Source organism: Thamnophis sirtalis, unplaced genomic scaffold (genome assembly GCF_051295495.1).
Source record: "Thamnophis sirtalis isolate CommonGarterSnake01/CBP01778 unplaced genomic scaffold, rThaSir2_p1.2 scaffold_6, whole genome shotgun sequence".
NCBI classification, from domain to species: domain Eukaryota; kingdom Metazoa; phylum Chordata; class Lepidosauria; order Squamata; family Natricidae; genus Thamnophis; species Thamnophis sirtalis.
The window spans coordinates 49,153,111-49,175,007 of NW_028261386.1; the positions used below are offsets into that span (position 1 = coordinate 49,153,111).

At 36.7% G+C, this 21,897-nt stretch overlaps 1 protein-coding gene across 1 annotated transcript; it reads left to right on the forward strand.

The window, feature by feature from the left end:
* Positions 1-348: 348 nt before the first annotated feature.
* LOC148044970 (mitochondrial amidoxime reducing component 2-like) lies at positions 349-9,695 on the forward strand. The gene is made up of 7 exons (XM_087717822.1): positions 349-1,235; positions 3,005-3,178; positions 4,692-4,854; positions 7,474-7,614; positions 8,143-8,204; positions 8,322-8,393; positions 9,179-9,695. Exons 1-7 carry the CDS (start codon positions 970-972, stop codon positions 9,303-9,305), a joined length of 1,005 nt encoding a protein of 334 aa, XP_087573948.1. The 5' UTR covers positions 349-969; the 3' UTR covers positions 9,306-9,695.
* Positions 9,696-21,897: the final 12,202 nt, after the last annotated feature.

Below are 21,897 nucleotides of genomic sequence, written 5' to 3' on the forward strand. Positions count from 1 at the left end.
CAATATGTTTTCCAATCGTTGTCCATTTTTAAAATATAATTTTGAATGATTAACTTTTCCTAACACTGTTTTGGAAACTGTATTCCAGGAACCTGATCTTAAACTAAAGTTACCAGACCTCTGACACAAACATATGTGATACTTTTATTTTGGACAATAGTCATTCAAAAATTTGTGTGTTGGGACTTAGTGAATTGTTTGCTTTTTCTCTCATCCATGGACAGACTTTACCCTCTACATTTACATTATTTTCTGATTCCAGCAATGGAGTTCAATCCAGCCTCTTCAAATCTGTGATGACTGTAGTCTGTGGATCACATGACTCATACGGGTATCTGGTGAAAAACGGAAAAGCGCATTGTCATAGATTTTCTATTATTGCTAGTATAAATATATTTTAAAGAAAATAAAGATTTGTTGGGAAAATACTAAATTGAAAAAGCAGCCTTTCTGATGCTGGAAAAAGTAATCACACATGCACTAGGCCAAAAGGGGTTTTTTGGGGAAAGCTTTTCACTAATTTTTGTCATAGACACTACAAAAACTATCCCCATGGTTCTTTTTCCAGGGATCAATGCATTCCCTGTTTCCTTATTCTCCTGCAAATTTAGTACCCAAATGATCGTCCTCCTTTAATGTGTCCAAAGCTTTCTTAAAAGATTGCCTGCCTACAAGTGTGGTGCTGTCTTTAACAAACGCTCGATTTTGTCTCTGCCTGGAACTGAGATGACCATCTGCCTAGAAAGGGCGGAGGTTGCAAGGCTGGTTCTGCCCGGAGTTTCCAATGGAGGAGAGGAGCCCTTCGAGGAGCGGGAGGGAAGGGGGGGCTAATGAGCAGAAGTGAGACCCTCCTTTTCCGCCTTCTACTGTTATTACGAAAACGAGGAAAGTCGACGGCCACCTTGCAAGAGTCACCGGCCGAGAACCACTCCCAGCGAGCAGGCCCGTTTCTCCTTCGCAGACGCCCCTATGGCTGACTTCGCCGCCCTTGTCCCCTTCTCAGGGCTGCCGCCGCCGCTTCTGCTCGCCTACATTTGCACCGCTGCGGCTCTCCTCTACGGGGTCGTGGCGGCCTGGCGTTGGCAGTGGAGCCGTCGAAGCCGCAGCCCGCGGCTGAAACTGGTGGGGACGGTGGCTGCTCTCTTCATCTACCCAGTCAAATCCTGCCGAGGGGTGTCTGTAAAGCGAGCCGAGATGACCTCGCTGGGCCTCGGGAGCGAGAAGCTGCGGGACCGGTAAGCTGGTCGCGGAAAAGCGGGCGCCTTCGAGGCGCGGACTCTCTTTCCAAAGGGCCGCTTCTTTCAGGATTATTCGTTGGGGCTGGAGTTCATCAACTCCCGATCCCGCGAGCCTGTAGGAATCCCCAGTAAACCTCGGAGGGATTGTCTATATGGAGATTCTCAACCACCCACTTCCAAAGGTGCTTTTTCAAGAGGTAATTGGACTTTCTGGTTTTTCTTTGAAGAAATTTTCACTTCTCATCCAAGAAGCTTCTTCAGCTGAAGAAAACCAGAAGGTCCAATTGCCCCTTGAAAAAGCACTTTTGGGACTCGGAGGGATTGTTCTGGACTGCTTGCTTGTTTATCCAGGTCGATGGGAACGTTGTTGTGCAATCTTAAGGACTTATGCGCTTGCAAATCAATAATACCCACCTGTCCCATCCCCACTTATCAAGACCTTCGTAAGTGATTGCCATTACTCCGAGGGGAGAGGAGATCTAGTTTAAAAAACCTCGAAGTAATGTTCTGTATTAAGAAAGTTTCCTGCTAGCTCAGGAATATGGAAGGATGGCCTAACCCAGTGTTTTTCAAACACTGGTAATTTTAAGGGTCGACTTCAACTCCCAGATTCCCAGCCAGAATTTTGGGAGTTGAAGTCCACTGATCTTAAAGTTGGGCAAACTATAAATAAATAGTAAACATAGGGCAAAGAAAAGAAAACTGCTAGGAAACAGGTATAGTATTTAGAAGAAATCCTGATTGCTGTAAGTATCTTTACATCGCAATTCAAACCATTCCTTTTTTTACTTTCTTGCCCCTGATTTCTAGAGGGATGTTTTACTCTTCAGAAGGAATCCCTAATTGCATTGGCTAGTAGCCAATCTCTCCTTCCTTTCAATAGGAAGAGTATCTTGCTAGCCCATCATTTCTCTTAATAATGTTATGCTGCCTTGGTTGTTATGGAAATGCTAGCTGCAAAACCCAAGAATGAGAATCTATCTTTTGCTGGACCTTTTGCGTATAGAATTAGATTAAGTAAACTAGCAAAAGCATTGCTTCAGGAATTTTTCCAAAGCCCTTTACAAGCAGTGATCACTGGAAGTATTTGCATTTTCTTCCTTATAGTCAAGTAAGGTATTCTCCCTTTGCTTCAGGGTCTTCATAGTGCATCTCTGCTTGCATGCACTGGAAAGCACAGATGGCCTGCATACGCCCTAGTTAGACTGATGTGGGTAAGCTTTGAATAGAGCAGCATTTTTACCAATTGCATCTCTTGGATTTTTCCCTGGCATGTTTTCCTACACACAGCTTCTACTGTATCTGGTTTTTAGCTAACGTTTCCCATTTAGCACATTTGGTGTTGTTTTGTTCACTTGATAGATAATGGACACATGAAGAGCCACGGAATTTACAAAATTCCACTCCAATATTCCCCTGGATTAGAAAGAGTTCATTATATTGAGAACAACAAATCCAAATCCAATCCAATTTAACTTGTCTTTCCTGGGGGTGGGGGAAATGAAAATGATTCCCTGAGGCCATGGTCTCTTCCCTTTCTTTTCTACTAGATGTAGTAGTAGTGTATCATTAGCAAGGTTTACAATAGATTTTTTGTTTTTATTTTTTATTTTTTGGAGAAGTGCAACTTTAATACATGTGGAATTCCCCAGTTGGGTCCAGCATACTGCTGAGTCTAGTTGATTTTAAAGGCTGCAATGTATTTCTGTTGCTTATTAGTTTCATATGTAAGTGTTTTTAAACAATATATGCTCTTCCTTATGTAGATTTTGGACTGTGATAAAAGAAGATGGACAAATGTTATCTGCTAAGAACATTCCTCGCATGGTTCTAATTAGTGTATCCTGTGAAGAGGACTATTTAATCCTGAATGCCCCAGGAATGAAGACACTGCGAATTCCTGTTGATCTCCCACAGACAAATTCAATCTGGAATTGCACGTATTAAAAGTTTTATTTATTTTTTTGCTTCCTAATTAACAAGTTTTTCAATTTTATTCTGATAAAATTTTATTCTTTCCATTTATTTGTTTCCATATGTTTCCCCAATTACTCAGACTTGTATGGAGCATAGTAAGCAAAAATGTGGGGGAAGTGGAATAACAAAATAAAAATGCTGGTTGCCCAACAATCATACTGTGGGCCCAAGAGCCTTTCAGGCCTTCTAAATGAAAAGGCCATCTGGGACAACTGAATTTGGAGGGGTGGTGGTGGTGCAGAGCTGGTATTCAGCAGGTTCTGGCCCCCATCTATTCTCTGCCTCCCTAATCCCATCTGATCAGGAGGGAATGGGGATTTTGCAGTAACCTTCCCCTGGAGTGGGGAGGGAATGGAGATTTTACAGTATCCTTCCCCTGCCACGCCACGCCCACAAAACTGGTAGTAAAAAAAATTGAATCCCACCACTGTAGCTTTTTTTAAAAATTCCTCCGGAGGCTATAATTTTGTTGTAATCTGCTGACTGATAGAGGTACACTAAATCCAGTGTTGTGCAGTAGAAAATAGGAGTGGAAGGCAGATCAGGAGATAGATGTAACCCTTAAACTTAAAAACCTCTGTCTTCAAAATAACCCCATATCACCCAATCTCAGAAATGGCACTCAGTCCCACCTGCTTGCTGACATCATTTTGTCATTACACTGCAGCCCTCATTAATCTCTTCAGTTTTTAAAGGTGCAGCTTCCAGCTAATATTTCAGATTCATAACATGAGTACAAAAGGGAAAAACTATATTTCAATACTATAGAAAATAATGCATTATATTTTATATTGAATGTATTTCAGCAAGCTATTAAAATTCTGCAATTGTTATGACTAATAATTTATGCTAATCATTAAATATTTCTTAATTTTACTGAATTTTATTCCTTTTTATAATTTATTTGATAAGATTTAACTGATCCCCTACTAAATTCATGTAGTAAAAGGCTTTTGAAATGTCCCTTTTTTTGTTCCTACTTTTCCAATTTATATTTTTATTCATGCTTGTTAATTTCTACATTCTCTATATCCTAATATTTTGAAGAGTTTGTGTTAGCTTATAAAGTCAATTCACATTGCTTTCTGTTTCTCAGTGCCAGTTATTTTGGTATGATAGAAAGATACTCAGAGCTAAAATAATTATTTCTAACTCTTGATTTTTATTAATACTCATGAATGCTCCCCCCACCCCCCAGTAAATATCTTTATACTTTTACTCATAGTCTTACTGTGGCTTTCTTTCTATCCTTTTTTCCTGTTAATTTAGGTAGCTATTAAATTACATTATTAAAATTCCAGTGGTGTTAGATTTGTGCAGTAATCTTAGATGTTCATGGGTGGTATGGTAGTTAAGCTGCTTTATATGCAAGCAGAACACAGAAAGGTGAAGCATGGAAGAACATGAAATACTGAAATATGTATTGAGTGCCTAGCTTCCAAGGAATTGCAGAAATGTTTCTTTTGGTCTATTAAGACGATATGGACTCCAGAGTCAAGGCAGGGATTGTGGAGATGAAGCAGCTGAATGGATCACTACTTTCCTGAACATAGAGCCTTATCGGTTGATCCATTATGAAACAAATATGGTGACAAGAAAGCCAGGAGATTTCTTGTCTGCTTTTCTACCAAAAGATGAGGTAAGAATACAGTTTCCCTCAAAAATAATATTTGCATTAGTTTTAAACCCCATAACTTTGTGTATCAAAGAATACTTCTATAGTAATGGCTGAAATGCTTCAACTCCTCCTCTGCCCCTCCTTCTCCTCATCCTCCTTCTTCAGTAATTCAAGGTTGCTTACATACAAGCTTCTGTGAGGCAGATTGGGTTGAGATTGGATGGCTCAACTCATCCAATAATTTTCTGAGATTGACTTGATCCATGATCTCCCCAGTCCTATCCTAATTCCAATATTTACAGTGTTTTTGGGAGTATAAGACACACCTTTTTGCCTCAAAAAAGAGGCTGAAAATCTGGGTGCGTCTTATATATTGAATACAGCATTTTTTTTGCCTCCCGAAGCCCTGCCCCTTCACCAAAATGGCTGGGCATACCCTTATGGAGCTTTCAGAGAACTGGAGGCTGAGAAGGGCAGAAATGAGGAAAAAACTGGCCGGTTTTTGCTGCCCCCCCCCCCCCCCCAAGCAGCACAGGCTGTACATGCAATTTTGTTGAGGAAAAAAATGAGCCAGTTTTTGTGAAAAATGGGCCGGTTTTTGCTTGTTTTTGCTCCTCTCCCCCCAGGCTATTCATGCCTTTTTTGTGCGGGGGTGGGTGGGGGGAAAGGGCCTGTTTTTGTGAAAGCTATTCGTGCCATTTTTGGGAGGTTTGCAGAGTGCAAAAACTCCTCCCCCCTTTTGGAAAGCTCTTTAACTGATTGATGAGAATCACATTGATCAAGTGCTGTGCCAGCAGAAACAAAGTTAGGTGCTGCAGATTGTCAGCTATTTCTTTCTCCAGTACATGGATAAATACACCTGGAAACACTACCTACCTACCATCTGTTTCTCTTTCTCTCTCTCTTTCTCCCTCCCTCCCTGCCTCTCTCCCTCCCTCTCTCTCTCTCTCTCTCTCTGTCTCCCTAACTACTGTATTTCTCTCTCCCCCCCTCTATCTACCTATGTACCTACCTACTCTCTCTTTCGCCCTATCTATCTACTGTATTTCTCTCTCTCTCTCTATCCCTTTACCTAGCAACCTACCTACTCACTCTCTCTCTCCCAACCTATCGACTGTATTTCTCTCTCCTTCTTTTTCTCTCTCTTATCCCTGTACCTACCTATACCCTCTCTCTCTCCCTACATACTTACTGTATTTCTCTCTCTTTCTCTCCCTCTATCTACCTACAGTACCTACTTTTTTTAAAAAAAAAAGTCTCTTCAAAACCTTGGTGTGTCTTATACTCTGAAAAATACGGTATATGGTATGTTTAGAATTATGTTCCACTGAAATAATTATAATTTGTATTTAACTAAATGTATTGGGATTATTAAATAGTATGGAAGTTTCAGTGTATTTTGTCAACTTCCTGGAAACATATGATAATACTGTGACTTCTGGAATGTTTGCTCTGGGATCAGAATAAATCATACAACCATTTTATGTACACCTCTTTCTTTATGGTATTACAAAAATATGTATAATCAGAGAAAAACTTATATCTGCAGAATTTGTACCATCTTTGTGCCAAAAAATTTAATTAAGGAAAAGAAATGGAGCCAAGCTTGTTCCGCTTCATTGTCCCTGTTTATTGAGGCTTCTTAATAAATATTCTATATCTTTTAACTATTTTCTTCAGCACATGTAGAATAATTTGGGAATTAATTCACTGAATTATCATGCATGTTGCTAACAGAATAGATTCTTACATATTTGAGTTTTTAATAAGGCTTAAATGATTAGTTAAGCACTGAATTTATAAAGATAAGACACAGAAATTAAATGATTCGTATTATTCTTAGTAATTGGAAGAAAATTTCTTGCTTTAATATAAAATGCTTCACTGAGATTTCATTTTAAATGTGCAAGGTCTGGAAGAACTTGTCTTATCCTCATATTATTCCATACTAAGCAACAGCCAAAATATAGGGTTTTAAAAAGATATGGTTTTAACTTATTTCATTATGATGGTAAACATAATTCAGCCAGGAAGATTGTTTAGCAAAGGGATTATTTTCATAGTGAAGAATGATTGAAGAATCTATATAAATTGCAACATTGAAAGCCGAAGAAAAAAAAAGCCATTTCACATCCTATTGATTTTAAGCTCATAATTTTCATTTCTATTTTAAATACACCTAGTTGATAACCATGATTAGAAAATATCTTTAGTTATTTCCCTTTGCATACATTTTTAAAATTTCTAATAAATAGGTACTTTGTTACTACTAAATAAATGCGTAAATACATAAATAAAGATCACTTCATGAAATTTGACTGATTTATGATTTAACAATTTGTGTGAAACCTACCAGTTAGGATTACAGTATTCAACCAATCATAATTAAATATATCAAGGCTTAATGCAATTATGTATGTTTACAATTAAAATACAAAATAGATGTGTCATGTTTTAATTAAAAGCATTTTATGAAATTAAAGTGTAGTTTTATCAAATTGCACTAAACTCTGGAATGAAATGTTCACAATAGAAGATTGCATTTTGTTATGTCATTTTGTTATGTTATGTGGCTCTTTGAGACAAATCCCAATCTTTATGATTATCAATGATAGACATTTTTTGTATTTATTTTTAAAGGTTGCCTATGCTGAAGCCAGTCCACTCTTGCTGATTTCTGAAGCTTCCTTGGATGATCTAAATACAAGGTTAGAAAAGAAAGCTTCAATAACTATCTTCCGGCCGAATATTGTTATTAAAGGCTGTAGTCCTTATGAGGAAGTAAGTATTATTATTATTATTATTATTATTATTATTATTATTTTATTCTATTTATTTGTATCCCATCTTTATTATTTTATAAACAAAGCAGTGAAAATATCCAACACACTTCCTCCTCCTATTTTATTGACGACAACAACAGCCCTGTAAAATGGGTTGTGCTGAAAGAAAATGACTGACCCAAAGTCACTCACTAGCTTTCATGGCTAAGGCAGGATTTGAACTCCCAGTCTCCAGCTTTCAAGCCCGGTGTCATAACTACTAGATCAAACTTGTTCTTACAGGTCTATGTTAACTGAGTGTTTGAATTGCTATTTTTCTCCATCTGAGTTCTAATGTTATTGCAGATATGCCTCAAAAGAGTTTTATTGTGATGTTAAATTTAATAGCTTTTAAAATATGATCTTGTGAGTATATTGGTTTAAAAAGAAACTGCAGAAATGTTGCTCAATAACATATATATATTATTGGAAAATAGTCAAATAATACAATTGCAAAATATCTAATCAGACAATTTCTTTGATATAGGATTCTTGGATTGATATATTAATTGGAACTGTTAAGTTGAAAGGAAAAATGTCATGTCCAAGGTAAGAGAGTTTAATGATGGTATTTTAATCTCATGTTCCCACACAAAACAAATTTCATTTTTAAAGACATTTGTATTATTAAATGAAATTAAAATGTGACAACATCTATGTCTGTAGGTGCATTTTCACAGCAGTGGATCCAGACACTGGGAACATAGGTGAAAAGAAAGTCCTAAAAACCCTGAAAAGGTAGCAGACAATGTTTATGAATGCTCTTTCTTTAGATGTTTGGATGTCTCTATACCAGTTCACAATGTTACTCAGCATAAAGTAGCAATTTATACAAATAGAAACCAGCACCACATATATGAAAACTCTCTTTTCAATAAATCTTTTGTAGCTCAAACATACAATGTTAGGCAGACAGATTCACATGGTATGCATGTAAATCAGTTAATTTGTCAAGATTCAGTTTTTTATAAGTCAAACTAGCTTCTTTAAAGCAATTCCCCATTTGTTATAATTTGAAATACTTTATCCTAATAATTAACTGAAACCACTTAAAAGATTTTTTTTCTTCATTTCCTTCCCTACCATGGTTCCTGGTCTTCTTCTCTTTCTGATTTTGAAGCAGGGGCTTCTGCATTTATTAAACTTAAACTTATAATTCTGAAACAGCTGAGCAGGCATTAAAGCTCCAATATTTCTAATAATTTATGCAAAACTGTAAATCCAGTTTCACTTAGAGAAACTAAGTAATTGCTTCCTCTGTGCAATGTCTCTAGCTTAAATCCATTTTATATGCCTGTGACACTAATGCCTCTGTAAATCAATGACAGAATATGTTGCATGAAAACATTCCATTCTAGTAGATGATCATGCTATCATAATCACTGTTGATAAATATCTATTATCTCCAGTGCTGCAAAATTGCAGTTCACTATTCATCTATTGTACATCCTGGAATGTATAGGATCTATTTTATTCCAAAATAATTTCTAATTCTGTTTTTCCATTCTTTTCTTTATTTTCAGTTATCGCAAGTGTGATCCTTCTGAAGAACATGACTATAAGTCTAATCCTCCTTTCGGATGGCTATATGGAGTTGAGGAAATGGGAACACTTGAAGTTGGGGATCCTGTGTACAAGATAATCTCATGATGGGAGGCACTTATGCAGTGGGGTGTAATTTCTCTGTATATGGATTCTGTACTCATTTTTTAAGATCGTTTTTTTTCTTCCTTCTTATTTGGGTACTTATCCGTAGGCTGTTGCATATGGTCACTAAGGGTCATCACCAGTTTGTTGGCAAATCATTACTATCATCATGACTGAGAATTTACATCAGTACACCATCATTGCAATTGAAAGAAATTTGAATGAAGGGCAAACTGAATGAATAACAAATAAGAGTTAGAACCTTTTTCAGTCAGTATTCTTAATGCAATACAGGTGTTTTGCTGTCTGAACACTACTGAGTTGGTGATAGTGAAAGTAAAACTTTCCATATTAGAAAACTCTCTGCTTTTTTTAGAAACATGATTGAAATGGATATATATATATATATTTTCTGGGATATTCTTCGGTTTACTTATTTCCCAAAAAGGCTATTAATATAAGGATATGATGAAAATATTATTGTATAGCCAAGACAAGTGAAAATCCTTTTCAGAATGCTTGGATCACTTATTTCTAAATGACTAATGACTGACCATTTGTAAAAACAAGTGTACAGATGTTGAGCTGCCTAGAATTAACAGTGTAAATTTGTAAAGAAAACTCTTTACTGGAGGAATTTCCATAAATCTGAAATGATTTATGTCTGCTTTTTTTTTAAATCTCAAAAACCTGGCATTTTAACAGGTGTGTGCAGACTTTATATACCCGCTGTGCGTCTATGTTGCCATGATTAAATTTGTAGCTCTCCCTGTAAGCTGCCTTGAGTCACCATGTGTGAATAGGCGGAAATATAAACTTTCTAATAAATAAATATGGGAATTTTACAAACAGTGCTATTAGATCCAGCTTTATTGGATTTCATTTTTTTAAATGTGTATTTTGTCCCAGAAAAATTAAACAAACTAAAGCTTAACATTGAAAAATCATAAATTAACTGGTTAATTTCTATAAATTAGTTACTAATTGATTTAAAAAATATGGCCATGGAGATATTTCACATTTACAAAATCCTTAAGCAATGCTTCATATATAATGATGCAAAGATATTTTGTATTTCAGAAATGAAGACTATCTTTATGGATCAATCAATCAATAAATTCTAAGCATTTTTACTCTGGGTAACTCAAGCTCATGTTTGTTAAACCTTTGTCCATTAAAAATCGTACAAGATTTTGCTACCTGCCAAAATGTGAAGCCCTCAGAATTGGTCCTGTGTGCTAGCATGGAATGCATCTAAGTCAAACATTGCAGCATTAGTTGGGAAACTGCCTCTGGTGCTTGAATCAAGAAAGATGTCTTCACTTCCTGCTAAATTGATCTGTAAAGACAGTTCTGGTGAGAATTCAGCAATCATAGAATGAGGACAGATTTCTAGCAACAAGTACCAAAAACCTTTAGATGAACGCTATCCTTCACAAAAAAGAAAATAGAAAAAAAATGACTTCTGACTGTATTTGATCCATATATAAGTAAAAATATTTAATTTATGACATATTAATTTATGGAAAATTCTATTTTTGATTGTTTAAAAAAATGTATTGACAATTGCAGATAGATTTCATTTATACAGAGTGGTAATATTGCCACCTTGTGGCAAAGTGTGAAATAAGCATCTTTGAAATATTGTAATCTAATTTTCAATTAATAGAAATGGAATAGAAGTGAATGAATAGAAATATAATCAAACACAGGAACACTGGGCTGGGGGCTGGGTGGGAAGGAAGATGGGAGATGCTGATGCATTTTGTTAAATTGTTTTTGTATTGTAGTCCATAACCATATGGACACATGATACACCTCAATATCTTAATTGCTGCCAGGAGGTTTAGTAGCATTAAGTCTTTAAGAAGCTTTAAGAATAAAAAACCATTTACAAATATGTTATTGTGCAAGTATGGAGACTTCTGGTGTTCTATATGTCCATATCATAAGCAGTTGTAGGCAAATCTGCCATTTTGTTCCCTCCCTCCCCTCATTTTTGTTAGGATACCTGTTCTGTCCCAAGCCTCTACAATATATACAGACTTGGCTGTCTGCCACAACTAAGGAAGGAGATAAGCAACCCCTTAGCTGGGAGGCCAGAAAGCTATCTCTATGAAACAAGGCTTGAACTCATGAAATTCTCCCAATCTTTCTCTACGGCTGGATCAGTAAATTGTTGTTTCCTGCAAAACTCCCTTCCTGTTCCGCCACCTATAAGCTCTCCGGAAGGGGCCAATCAGTAGCCACTTGTTCCTATTTCCTTCTGTAACCCTTTTTCCAAAGCTGCTCTGTCCTCCTTGCAGCCCTACGCATACGTACGTCAGGGACTGCCTCCCTCTGTTCTTCTCCACTGCTCCCTGACTCAGACACCACCTGGTGGCCAACAGGCCTCTGCTCTGTCCCTGCTCTGCCTCCGAACACCCCCCCAGAGTCTTCCTCAGCCTCTAGGGCAGTCCCATAGTGTTCATCGCTGTCAGATTCCACCAGCCGGCTGCTGTTGGGCCACAACAATACCTGGAACAAGATTGTAATTTGTGGTTTTAAAATAAGTGGTGGCAAGTGGCAGGTAAATTTGGGACAGGAAGGAGAATAACAACAACTTATGTGTTCAGGGGCCTCTGTGGAAGTACAATTTAAGCCACACCTGTTTTCATGCGCCATGCAGGGCTTTGTGTGCGTGATATGTCCTCTTGTCTTTTTATAAGCACCCTTTTTCCCCAGATGTTCCTGTGGTTGATCATATTTCCTGCAGAATGTTTCTTTACAACTTCAGGTACGTGCTGACAAGCATTGACCCAAATAATATTGACCCTATATAGTAAAGACCCATTGGAAATTCTAAAAAGGGAAATGACACTTTTTAAAAACCACTTCTATGCCAAAAATAGTGTGTATCTATGTGATACAGCATCAGAAGATCACAGTTCTTTGCATGTTTACTTAAAAGTATAGGGTTTCCTCAACTGATTGGAGTTTCTGCAGTGCCTAACCAATAGCTAGGCTTTCTTCTCTGAGAATTGCTAGACGTGATTTTGTTTAGCTCTGAAATTTGGTTATTTCTTGTTGTTAGCTGGTTTGCAGTCTGACAAAATGTATTATATGGTCATTGGGCCTGAAAACTGAAGTGGTAGCATTTGTAGATCGGACCTTATTTAGTTGAGAGTTTGGTCACAGTAGGTGAGCAGTTAGAATGCTAATATTTTCCCAAAAAGTATCTGTACCATCCAGATAAATTCAGGAAGGAGTCTTATTCTTTGGAAATGGCAGAATACTAGTTTAAGATGATATTTTTTCAGAGTTGATGTTGGATTGTCCCTGCTTGTTGTCTAACTAGATACATTAATTTAGGGCAGGATACTCTAAAGTGATCAGTACCAACCACCAAGGGTTGATGTAGCTATTCATTGTCATCATTGTTATTCACAGTACTATTAGTTAAACAAATATTTATTAAATTATTTTCATGTAAGAAATGTTTGAGGGTCAAAGAACAATCTGAAACTTCATGAAGGGTTAGGCTCTATGCACTGAAGAGTTTGGGGACCTCTGATCTAGGCCCACCTAACATTTGTGATTTGACTGCTAAGCAGAACTACCTGGCGCTACTGTAGATTGTGAAATCACTAAAATTCAGCACTACAAAAGTTCACTTAATCCATTTAATACATTTTAACTATAGAGATATTTATCTCTGAAGGACTAGAAAGACTGTATGTACATTCAAAGAAACCCAGATAGACGGCAAAAGCTGTATCGGTTCTTGTGTAACCCTGAAAGGTTTACTTGTACCCTCTATCAAATCAATAGTGTTGACGTATTGTGTTCAATAGGGGTTGATGTATTAGTATGATTTATCTAAGATACTCAGGGCCTTTCCTCAGTACTCAGTTCAATGCCCATCCTTGAGTCAGTTATGGAACCATTCTGACACTCTAATTTTGACTATCCCAGTGCCAATCTTTCTGCTTTCTCTGTTGTATCTGCTGCAAGTCACTGCATTGCCCTGATTTGTTAGGTGTACTATTCCTTATAGGTAAAGTGATTTGTTTTCTCTTCTGGCTTTGTTGCTATCCCTTTTCAGCATGTCCTCATCAATGGGGAAAACACCTGTCAGTCAAGCTCTGTGGCAGGAATGGAAAAGACTGGTTGGTCTGTCCTTCTTCCCAAGTTTCATCTGGGCATCTCCCAAGTGTCAATAATGTGGCAAAGAAATCACATGGTAATAAACTAGAGGAGAAACAGTTAAGAATAGAGGGAAGCAGACTTGCCATAATTATGCAACTTGCTGGATCCTGTCAGACTTAATTTGACTAGCTGCTCAGCAAACAAGTATCTTGTTTGAAAGAGAGAGCTGGAACATGATAGAAACTGACAAGTGTAAAGAAACTGGCAAATAAACGCATACGCACCCTTATTATTTTCTGAACTTCACAATGAGTACAAGCAGGGCTGCTGCATCTAAAGAAAAACATACATTTCAGAGTTCTTGTAAAGCAGAAAAGGGCAAAAATGTCTCTTGATTTTCTCAAATAGAATAGCAGCAGTGTAGTAATTTTCAAATGGTGCTAAAAGGAATAGTACTTATACGGCGCGTGTTCTTCAACTAAAAAGTGGGGCCTTACTGTCTTCTCTACCTTTTTAGAACTTGTCAGAGGAGCCATTTTTGAAAATTGGGCATAGATGTTGTGGGCAGATCTGAAAGAAACTCAAGAAGCTGAATCCTAATAAAGAAGGTTGGTAGAGAAATTGTTGTGTCAAAGCTGGGAAGCTACCAGAATGGAGCGGGATGAGCTTTAAAGTATGATTTTCTTATGTTAAGCTGACAGCAACACATTATGTCTTCAGGGTATGAAGAATCTGTATTGCTTGGAGAGGCATTATCTTGGAAGTGAAGTCAATTGACCTGTTACTGGATGTAATCAAAGGTATTGGATAGCACAGGCATGTTGGACAACCACTAGATGGCAGCAAAGATATAGAAAGCTTTACTGTAACACTTTACTGCTATCTAGTGATCACTGACATTTTTTTGCCATCTACCCATCCTTTTTGGAAGAGCTAATTTGGTGCGTAGATCGTCCTTGCTTTCCCATTGTCTTGTTTAGCAACCATTCAAAGTTACAACAAAGGAAATCAAATCCCGCCCCCAGCTTTGCAACTAGTCTTCTCATTTATTATGATTGTAGCTTCCCGTGCTCATGTGGTCATCATTTCCATGGTTCCCAACTGGCTTGTGCAGAGTTAATGCAGAATGTTGAAGTCACATTGCAAGTTGTGGTCATGTGATGTCTTGCTTAACAATCACAGTGACTTGCTTCATGATTGAATGAAAGTGACATAAGTTCATTGTGGACATTTAATTTTATGCCTAGCGAGTGCAGTGCCGAGTGATGAAGTTGCTGGTCCCAATTGTGGTTGTTAAGGGAGGACTACCCGTGATGGATAAAGGTGTTGGATTAGAAGCCAGGATCCATGAACTGGGTGACTTTGAGCCTGTCTCTCTCTCTCCCTCTTTCTCCCTCTCTCTCTCCCCTTCCCTCCCTCCCTCTCTTTCTCTCCCCCTCCCTCCCTCCCTCCCTCCCTCCCTCCCTCCCTCTCTCTCAGCATTCTTAGCAGAGTAGAATATCAATAGCCCTTTTCAGCATAATAACAGGAAAGTAAACAAGTTCCCATCTCTGATTAAAAATAATTATGTATTAGTAAGTATGCATCAGTTCACTACATCTCCATATTTCTCTACAGTAGGGCTTAAGAATCAGCATGTCTTATCAATTAATTCAGTAAACGTTTGTGTATGTCTTAAGATCTATGTTTCTTCTGGTGGATTAATCTAATAACCAATGTAAAAGAATATGTTAAGTATAATAGTTGTAACAGCAAGTGGTAGCTTTGTTTATTCCGCTGCAAGTTAATTTACTCTTCTTTTCACCAACTCAAGAAGGCAGTGGTATCAGACTTTTGGTAATATACAGATCTATTTAGTTTTATTAGTTACTTAATCAACAGTTTTAAAATCCCATTAAGCTACTAATAACTCTTTGATTGCTTGACAAGTTTAATGATAACACAGAAGATCCCACAAACTCCCTTTCTGTCATCTGTTCTCTAACATTAGAGCATCCATCCTCATTTTGTGTAATGAAGCTTGAGGATCTTAACAGAGCAGAGTCAATGTCCAGGTTTTACAGAGCCTTTAAGCCATTATAAATACAACTAAGTGTAAACTTTTCAGGGGGGCACCATAAATTTGGGCAGGGGAAAGGATTCCATAATCATCCCAATAGCTCGTCTGGCAAATGCAGAGTGCTTTCCATGCCTGTGTGGGAAGAGTTTAGCAGGACAGGATACTAAATCTCAGCTGGGTAAATGGTCAAAAGAAAATAATTCTTCTACCACTCTATCTCCAAGATGTCCAAATAACAAAAAAATATTCCTACCCCTACAACCTCATCACTTATCTGACAACAGTGTTGCTGCCACAAAAATAAATTAAAATGTAGCCAAGATAATTTAAGAGCATTTTAATGCTTTCTGCTCTAATTCTAGCCACCCAGGAGAGAAACGAGTTACTATTTTAAAAAAAGAGTTTGATTTTTAGCTTAGCACATTCTATGAATCTAGCCATTTTGATGTATAAAACTTGGTATGTGGCTTAGTATATTTGTAAATTCAGGCAGATATGACTTACACAAATACCGTAGTTAAACTATTGATAAACAGATTATATGAACTATTAGAACCAGCACACTGCTTTCTCCTTGTATCACTGTGAGTTTCTCAGTCTTGATAATATTAACTAGGTCTAATCTGTTTGGGTCAATGTAGAACTAACTTAAAGTCTGTGAACTCAATTTTTTAAAAATCATTTTCCTTTGTTATCTAAAGCAATTTTGAGCTGGTTGAGATTATGATGTGGTTCATATTTGCTAAGCTACAGCTTGCTTAACTATGGATTATTGAATAAATTACAATTGGGTTCATTTACTAGGCCACAAGCCATATTTTTCAAGCCACAATGATTAGGATCACTTAACACATTAGGCCAAACTGCAACAACTATATTATGGCTGAGTGTTGGGAAGAACCCAGCCCTTAAATTTATGTTCTCTGATACTGTATCTCACGTGCATATCCTTCTAGACACAATCTTTTTAACGGGAGTTGCCAACATTTGAAATGTATTCAGAAATAAATGTATATCATTCCTGATGTGTAATCCTTTTTGGAAGAATAGTGGTAGGTTCCTACCGGTTTGGCTGAACCAGTAGTGGTTTGGTGGCCTGGGTCGCTGGAACCAGCAGGAACCAGGCCTGCCATGCCCCCAAATAGTTTCTCCCCTAGGCGCAGCCATCTTGTTTTTTGTTTTGCACATGCGCAGAACAATTTTAACCGTACTGAGCATGTGCACGCGGCACACACACAAGCAGGCAGTAGTGCCTGCCAGAACCCATCCCTGGTATGCATCTGTCTATATGAATGTATAAGTGTTTTTATATGTTTATATATGTAGATATCTCCCCCCCCTCTAATATTTTCAATAATAAGCACCCTTCGTTCATTTGCAATTGTGACATATAAGGTCTGATTTGAAGTACATTTACAAAATAGCTCCATTTTTTTCAAACTTTTTTTTGAGTTAATGAGAGTTTGAAAGTCTTTAAAACCCTGTGCATAAAATAGCAGAATATTACAATAGAGAGGACAGAACATCTACCGTATTTGGGGATGATTATTTTTTTTGAAAGTGTGCATGGTACAAAAATGTGAATTTACAGTATTTTGGAATGCATTCCTGAAAGTGCTCGGTTGCTTGGAGAAATGTTAATATATAGATTCTGCATAAATTATTTCAGAACATAATTCAGCTTATTTTAATTTTATAATAGAATATTTTATATCTTGATGTTACACAAGTTATATAGTATTAGAATTTCTTAGTACAGTATGAAAATGCAAAGTTGATTTTCAAGACAGCTGAAAGTAATTGGAAAGGGCTACAAAAGGACTAACTTATTTACTGTGCCAAAGAACTAGAAGTTATATCCTGATCCATTCAGAAATATACTGTATATATTTTGATAGCTTATGCTTATATATTACATATATATTTATTCTGAAATCAGTATTACTGAGGGCAATATGATTTGTCCATTAGAACATGAGGTTCAGTATGAATTCCCACTCTTCTAGGAGTAAGAACCATCTTCCTAGAAGTAAATTTTATATTATTTCTGAAACACAATATAAAAGAAACCTCAGAATGATATCAGATTGTAGCATTTCCTCTAATTCCATGTAGCTGCTGGAATCTATGTTGCTAAGTCTTCAGATGTGAGAAGGACAAGAGAGATTCACAAACAAAAGGGATGAAACAGCTGCACCCCCCAATATGTATCTTAGTGCAGTAATAGGCAACCTCAACCTGCATTACACGACACTCGCAGTTCCCCTTCCAGTCATAATAGTTAAATATTAAGCATATCTCCCTATCATTTTGAATTGGAAAACATATGGGAGCTGTAGCTTAAATCCTCAAATAAGCACCTTATTATTTAAAAAATATAAAAGCACATTAAAAAAAAAGAAAACCATGTATTTCCCACCATGGTTCCAACTCCTTTGCAGCCCTTAGCTTCCTAAAAACTTTGAACCTCATGCCTCTCCAAAGTCTTGTGCTAATTCCTATCCAATAGCAACTATGTGTTTGAAAAGTGTTAAGATAGGAAAGTCATTTTGTGGCATCGTTTAAAGTTTAGCTGCAAAATGTTGGGTCTGATAACTATATGTGAAGTTGCTTTTCCTTTGTGCCCTTAACTTTAGATGTTGCATGCGCTCAATTTGTGAGACAGGATAAGAAAATTGGAGCATCATTCAATCCCATCCTTTCTTGCATCTTGCACTGGTGGCTCATTTGAAATGTTAGATTGAATAAAACTGTCACATTAGCCCCTGAACACATGCTCTGAGAGCTTCCTATGACAGTCTCTGGGATCTTCTTTCTTGCCTTGAGCTCTGGTTAGCATCACTTAAGAAAGCTTTTGGTAAACAACAGACTAATTGATCGTTTAGCTTTCACATAGCTACCGCCATGCTGTACTCACATCTGTGTACCATTTCTGTCATCCTTATGCCATAACACTGGAGAAATGATGGCTGTTTCTTGCAGATTCTTCTGTGGGCTCGGTTGCCAAGACCAAAGCTGTAATGGTTTGTTATTATGACCTTTTGTTATTCCATTAGTGCTCAATTACTTGGAAAAAAAAAGTGGTGTGTGCATACTTTAGGAAAGTTTTCACCCTTTCCACTGACCTGACATCACAGTTTATATTACAAAATGTATTAATGACAAAGTCGTGTTTTCATGTCAGGAGGACCAACTTTAACAGCTATAATCTGCCCTTAGTCATCATAAATATAAATGTATTGGTAAAACAGATCTTGTTAATGTAGCCAAGATAAATGCTGGGGCTATATTTCAAACCAAGTGAAGCACAAAACGTTTGGGTCTGTATGCTTATGTGTTTGTGTGAGAGAATGTTTGACTCAGCTGAAGCACATTGTTGTCAGAAGGCTGTTAATATAACCTCCCTCCTCTTCAACCCTCTATTGCTTGTTTTTCTTTTTCTTTTCCTGGAACAGTAATTGCCTCCTTTATAGTTGTTAAAGGATACAGATCTGTTGTAATGCAATTAGGGCCTTCACTGGATCACTAGTTCTAGCCCAAAGTGCAGAACATTCAGGATTACCGATAGATTAATTAATTCCTCATTGGATAAATTATTGACAATTCTTTATTATTGGAGTCAAACTAAGTAGAATTTAGTTCCCACAATTTTGATTTTGGTGCCTCCATTACTAATCCCTGATTTAAAAGTAAGGATTCTCTTGAATCAAATTTGGTCCTGGGGACATCATTGCAACAATATGGTTTTCCATTGGCCTTTAAGTAAACAGAGCTAAAACTAATTTACAACAACACAAGTTACTATATCTCACCTCAACTTTTTCCCCCTGCAAAGCATCCTCACTCCCATTATACTCATTATAGCTTCATATATTTCGGTACAATGCACTTGCTCTTTAAATGTCTTCTCTGTCTTTAAGATTCACATCCACTCCATTTATGATTGACTTTTTCAGTCTCTTCTTCTTGATCCACTCACTCTTCCTTTATATGCTTGTTTTACTCAAACATAATTACTTTTTTCTATATTATTAAATAGAACACAATGCACTTATTTATGCTGGTTACTGTACTTACTTTTCTTTCTATTTACATTCATTTAACCTTCATTCATTCTTGACCTTCCCCTTATTTTACCACACACATTCTTTAAGTACCCCATTCCCATTGAATTCAACGTTTATGTTTCTCCTAACAAACCAACTCTCACTTCCTTATAATAAAGAGGGTACAATTACAATTATACAGAACCATTTTTACTTCCTTTGACAAGTGTTCATTTTTTGTAACAGACCACATGCTACCCCCTGTGTTTCTGCAGTATTTTCACATCTTAAAATTTCTCCACTTCTCATCTTTAGTAAACATTCTGCCAAAGTGCAAATTAATGTATTTGCTTTAGGTTTTTGCCAGTTAAATATAGACTGCAATTATTCACTCCATTTTCCTTGTCAAACAATGCTTACATTGATCTGGGATACATTAATTTTCAGATCTGTGGTTTATTGTATCATCTTTCACTGCAAATGATTTTGGTTTTCAGCCAACAGCATGTCATATTTGGCCATATTGCTCTTCAACTAATACATCCCTGATATCAACCCCCAAATATTTTATATACATTTATCCATGTACATGAAATCAAGTGGATGCCACATATCCTTGTCTTACTCCCTGATCAAAGTTAAACCTTTTGCAATTCTATTTCGCCTTACATTTTACACCATCATATACCATGCTAATTGCATTCAGTAGTCAACTTTCAACTTCACAATCCAAACCTATTTTTATCATATGCTCTTTTAAAACAAATATGCAATAAATCTTCTTTCTCATATTTCTATATTCCTCAGTGATCTTCTGAAGAGCTGAAATCCTATCCACAGTCCTTCCTTGGCATAAAGCTATGTTGTATTTCTCACATTTTGCATAATACCATCTCCTGTACTCTTTTAATCAGAAATGTGCCATTTACCTTCTCAAACAATTAAGCCACTTGTAGTTTCACTAATTTTTCTTTATTTAGGAGGATAATAATGCCATCCCTTGAATCCTGAATCTAAGATAGATTTTATAAAATAAACGCCTTAACGTTTTTTCAGTTATCCCATCTATTCCTACAGACTTCCCTTTCAACATTTTTGTTTAACACTAACATTTATTTCCAATTCTTATTTTTGACACATTGCTATTAGTCCTATAAAATTTCATAAACTACTTCCATATTCTCTAACTTTCAGGCTAAATCAGTTGATCACTTTGTTTCCTCTTAATTTTATTCAAATGTTGCACGAATTTCCCCAAAACTGATGAGAGACTTTTCCATTTTCATACTTATTAGAATATAACCAGTGGTGGGATTCAAATAATTTAACAACTGGTTCTCTACCATAATTATTTCTTCCAACCATCAGTTCACCAAACTGCTCAGAAAGTTAATAACTGGTTCTCCCGAAGTAGTGTGAACTGGCTGAATCCCACCACTGAGTATAACATGAAACTACCACCAACCCACAACCACCTGAAGAAATTCATTAGGTACTATCAAGTCAGTGTCAATTCTTAGCAGCCACATAAACTTTCTCCATGATATGACTAGATGACACAATTCATGTTTTCTGACATACAATATATTTTAGCTTTTTCTTTTATAATCAAACTTACATTTATACTTCTATACAGCAGGTCTATTTTTCTTCCTTTTTTCATTAGCTAATTTATCCTCATCTTCTACCATTTACTCCTTTTAATCCAAAGTTGTAGTATTCTATATGCCATGGTCATCACTAAATAGGCTCATGATATTGTTTACTATTACCCATCGTGACTTTGGTCAAGCAAGGCCAAATTTTCACACAATCCTATTTACTAAGATAGAAGCAATGTATATTAATTTACGAGCTTCAGTCATATTGTGTCAGTTACAGCATTTAATGCTAAGGTCAGTTGTAACAATAACCTTATACATACAGGTATTAAATTTGAGTGTGGTAAAAATGATGGCCATTGTCTCAGAGTTATTACAACTACTGGAGGAAGCCATCGCAAGGATTTGGTTTCAAGAGGTTTCCTCAATGTAGAAGAAAATGTACAAATCACCCATTAGTAAGCCTAGAAGACTCTGAGATTGGCTCAAGAGTCAACAGAGCTTAATGCTGTAGCAAATAAAAGAAAATTTTACAAATGGCCCTTTTATTCACTGAGAATGACAAAGGACATATTTAGAGGTTTAGTTTTTAGACCTTAATCCTTTTGGAAAACAATATGCCTCTCAGGAATCCTGGAAGTAAAATAATGGGACTCTGTGTTATTTAACTGCTCTATTATTTAACTACAGTTACTTAAGTCCCTGGAGAGAAGGATGTAATAAATCTTTAAGTATTTGTTCTGGTTTATGGCTGAAGGGAA

Coding starts and splice junctions, on each gene's coding strand:
- LOC148044970 (XM_087717822.1), top strand. CDS start 970: ATGGCTGACTTCGCCGCCCTTGTCCCCTTCTCAGGGCTGCCGCCGCCG. Junction 1,236..3,004: donor AGCGAGAAGCTGCGGGACCG/GTAAGCTGGTCG, acceptor TTCCTTATGTAG/ATTTTGGACTGTGATAAAAG. Junction 8,394..9,178: donor GTCCTAAAAACCCTGAAAAG/GTAGCAGACAAT, acceptor CTTTATTTTCAG/TTATCGCAAGTGTGATCCTT.